Source organism: Halyomorpha halys, unplaced genomic scaffold (assembly GCF_000696795.3).
Source record: "Halyomorpha halys isolate HHAL.00 unplaced genomic scaffold, Hhal_1.1 Scaffold36.1, whole genome shotgun sequence".
Lineage (NCBI taxonomy): Eukaryota > Metazoa > Arthropoda > Insecta > Hemiptera > Pentatomidae > Halyomorpha > Halyomorpha halys.
Genome location: NW_027108624.1, coordinates 1,614,412 through 1,618,979, shown reverse-complemented (window position 1 = coordinate 1,618,979; position 4,568 = coordinate 1,614,412). Strand labels below are relative to the sequence as shown.

The window sequence follows — 4,568 nt, the reverse complement described above, 5'->3', positions numbered from 1 at the left end:
CTTTTAAGAAATGAATATAACAGACTCGCATTACTTTAAAATAGAACTTTTAAAATTACTACTGAAATCCTTTCCTCTCTGGTCAATGGGAAATTTATCTAATATAAAAAATAATAAATCAGACAAAAAGAAACAATTACTCTCTCAAGCAAACCAAGAAAAAAGCTATAATATGAAAGTCCATTAAAAAATAAAACTTGTGACATAAAAATCTTTAAATTATCACTAGAGACAGCTTTTGTTCCCTAGCTTCAAATTTCATCAAACCACGAAAGAAATTTAAATCATGGAAAAGAGATTCAAATAACACTAATTTCATTTGGCATGTTATGAGTTTTTAATACACAAAATTGCATGTTTTTTGGGGTTTAAATTTTGAATTTTTTGTCATACAATTTAATGTTCATATGTACTAAATATCTCATATTATATTCATATAGGTCTACGTATGCTAATATTTATTCAATTTACTATTTATTTATAGTTTGAAATTGATGAACTTGAGTTAATCAAAACAATGCCATTGATTGACATATAAAGAGTCTAATTCAATCTAAAAAAAAAAAAAAAAAAAACCAAGTAAACACAATTGACGAATGTTTCAGAATTTTTTTAACCAGTGGTTTCAGGTAGCTTTGAAAAAGTCTCTCAAGAATAAGCTTTGTATCGAAAACTTTCAACTTCAAATTTGAAAAAAATTAAATTCCAACCTTCATAATAGGAATATAATATATCATTTAATACAATTAGCTTTCTAATAGCTCATCAATTACAGAAATTTTTTTAAGTTTTAATCAGAATATTTTATTTTTTATGTACATTTGCATAAATGTAGAAAACATTAATTGATTTTAATTTGATTCTAACAAGGTTAAGTAAGCTTTCCATGTATTAATATTATAAATAAGACAATAACATTGATTTTTATTGCAGAATTTGGATGTTTAATTAATACTTTGGGTTTTTACGAAATGAATTTCCAAATTTAAATTGAATGAGTTTTTATTGCATGTTTTTCAATTTTATACTGCACAAAAATCCGGTCTCTAATCATCACTAAACTGTGGGAGTCAAAAGTAACCAAGTTTATCATTTTACAGACTTAAAACATGATCACTATGCATAATTTTACAGCCTAATAATTGATTTAATCTTTACTTTTTACTATTCAAATGAGTTTACTAACTAATGAAGAATTATTAAGAAACCTTTTGATTTTTTTTGTTTTCATTTACTTCATAACTTTTTGCCAGGTACATTAGGTGCATATATATTTCTTTGAGCACTCATGAAGTTTACAGTATGCATATGATTAATATAAAAATAAAATTATAATATAGAATGAAACTAATTACCACTAAAAATGATTTAAGAAGACATATGCCATCTTGTTGAAGTCTAGGAGCTCGAGAAATCAAAGTTTCATGAACTGATTCTGACGGAAATGGTGAATTAAGCGGACCTAAGATTCTAGTAATTAAATTCAATTCTTCCTCAACAGTTGAGCCAGGAAACAAAGGACGACCTGATGCCATCTCAAAAAAGATACAACCAACACCCCTACAAAATAATAATACATTAATGTAAGTAAATAGAGATTTTTTATATTTTCAATATAACTTATTAAATATTGCTCTTTAGTGCTACAACTGAGGGAAAATCAGGGTTTGTGGTAACCCGTCATACATAAATATAAATATATATATATGTTTTTGCAATTATCCTACCTATCAATTGGAGTCAGGGTCTTCCTGATTAATTGATGGAATCTATCTTTTAATGTAGGATCTTATGAGAAATCTGGTAAGGATACATTCTACCAGAGCCATCTAATATTAATAACTCTAAATATCAAGCTATTTGCTGATTTTTTCACAAGCTATTTATTAGATCAAATCCTCAAGTTTGAATTATTATACATGGATTCAAATATTTTCCTTGATTTTTCATTCAAATTTAAGAAGTTAGTTTTGATATTGACTAACATTCTGAGAGATGTTAGCATAGGCCTAATCTATGTCCTGTAGATGCAGAGCTTTGCATCTGAGGAAATAATTTTACTTATTAACTATTTATGAAGTGCAAAATAGCATTTGCTGCCATCCAACACCCTTCATTGAATCTCTGCCTGTATACTGTTAACAGGATTCACTTGAAAACCAAGATGAATGAACTCTTCATCAACCATCTCCCAACATTTATTATTTCCACTCTCTGTCTGAGGAAGATCTAGGACAGCTCTTGGGGGGGCCTGCATACTTTTATATGGTTTTGGGTTCTTTCACCATTAACCAAATATTAGCCATAGCTCTTTTTAGCTCAAGGGATGGATACTGTCAACAGGTTTTCTAGATAATTTGTTTATACTGCATGCAGAATTATTGAGCTTTGTTCCTCCTACCAGAATATCTTCCACAGTCCAGGGAATATAAAACATTACAAGTGCAATACAGTTTACTTTCCTAACTCCTTAAACTAAAACATTTAAAAGTGTGACCAAGAACTTGAGGTATACAATGAACTTAACAGTGGTTTTAATCAGACAAAAGTAAGGTTAGTATTTCTAATGAACAATTCTTGTAATAGTTAATCCCAGATGTTGTTAATTGGATTTTTGGATACTAATATATAAATGGTAGGCATTTATGTTACTTTGCATTCTATAGAATGTTCTGCAGAGAATATTTGATCTTTCCAAGACTTATCACTCATAAAACCACCCTTAAATAACCCGATCTTCTCACGTAGATGAGAAATAGCCCAAAATAGTCGATGAAGTAACATTGTAGGTACCTTGTAGACAGACGGTAGAGAGATTCTAGAATAATTACAGTGTTCAATTACACCACCCATCTTGTATAACAAACATATTATTGTATACTATATTCTTCGGTCTACCACTAATTCGTTACCACATTATACTTATAGAATAATCTCCATATTATTAATGATTTATGTTAGCTTTTATATACATCATACATTTATTTTAAACAAAAGAATATTAAACATTAAATTAAACAAGGCTGACAACATAATGGTAATCAAAATTAATTCAAAGTAACTTAAAGAAAGATAAGATAAGATTTAATTCAATGCTGTTCCTCTACTAGTTGTGGTAGATCAGAGGGTTATACTATATAAACAAATAAACAATGTAATTTGAATAATTTAATAGTGAGTTTATTTACCACATGTCTATTTGAGTAGAATATTCAGTAGAACCCATGAGAACATCAGGTGGTCTATACCATAAAGTAACAACTTCATTTGAGTATGTCTTGGTAGGAACCGATTTAGCTCTAGCTAAGCCAAAATCTGCTAACTGAAAATTAAAATTTTTCGATAAAGCAATTGAAAACCAGTCTACTTACTTACTTAATATAATGAGTAATATGAAAAAAATATGACCTAATTTACATACATACGGACACACAGACTTAAAACTTAAAACAAGATTAGGGATTTTTTAATTTCATATCAAATTCGCATTCATGAATTAATGTTGCAATTTTTATTTTAGTTTAAAATTCCTTAAACACAGAGCTAAATTCCAAAAAACAGTAATAAAAAGTGATGTAAATTTGTAAACTAGAGTGAATTCTAAATTAGTATAAACAACAACAATAACCTATTTAACAACCCTGTAAAAATAATACAGTTTATCAGGTGTCAGGTTCCTTAGAAAATCCAAATAGTTTGTTTTTACACCTGCCACTGTGTCTATAACTATTTACAATTGGACAAATACATTTATATTTTTACATGATAAATTGGATGCTCTCAGTTTAGAACAAAAACAATTATGTGTACACCTTTAAGGGTACTAAAAACATACAATCAAGTGTTTCTTGATTATACATTTTTGTTAAATATAAATATTTGATAATAATTTCAGTATGATTTACAATTTTACTCTTCTGTGCCAGTAAGTGTGCTGAGATACCACCCTCACTCACCAGCTGTTGACCCATGAATAAGCCTTCCAGGTTGGTATATCCTCTCAACCAATGTTATGAAGGGTTTTGAACAGCTAACAGGAGAACCTTATGCCCATACATTACTGGTATGAAGCGGCTCCAATAGCGTGCACATATAAATTACGCCTAATTCAAACTATGGTCACTTGAATGAAATAACCATCATTGTAAATCATAATTATATTGTACCATGAATGTACCAAAACCATTCCTGTTATTATAATGATATGCCTGAGGATAATATTAGGTATGGTACTGCTAGCTTCTGGTAATGCCTATTTTCAAGGGGGCCATACATACTCTGTATTCTAGAATATATTAGGTGGTTCCCAAAACATAACATTTTATTAGTTAGATTCACTGGCCAAGTAACATTTAGCATTTTGTAGCCACTCGTCGAGTAGGTCCGATGATTAAGAATTGGCACGTCTCGGATGAAGAGACATGCTCAGATCATCGGTATATTAGATATGACTTAACAATAGGTGACATGACCGAGTCGGTGTACAGGAATCCAAAGTTGACAAACTGGGACACCTATTGTACCCAACTCGAGGAAGAGGTCAAGAGTTGTCCGGGAATAATCAGAAA

General features: G+C 29.8%; 1 protein-coding gene across 1 annotated transcript in view; it reads right to left on the bottom strand.

Moving 5' to 3' along the window:
- The window catches only part of LOC106686779 (cyclin-dependent kinase 17), a gene marked incomplete in the record, with an annotated part of 35,944 nt that overhangs the window by 13,201 nt on the left and 18,175 nt on the right, over positions 1 to 4,568 (bottom strand). The window contains 2 exon segments of the mRNA XM_067046921.1: positions 1,356 to 1,560; positions 3,189 to 3,322. Of these exon segments, the coding sequence (XP_066903022.1) occupies positions 1,356 to 1,560; positions 3,189 to 3,322 (339 nt within the window).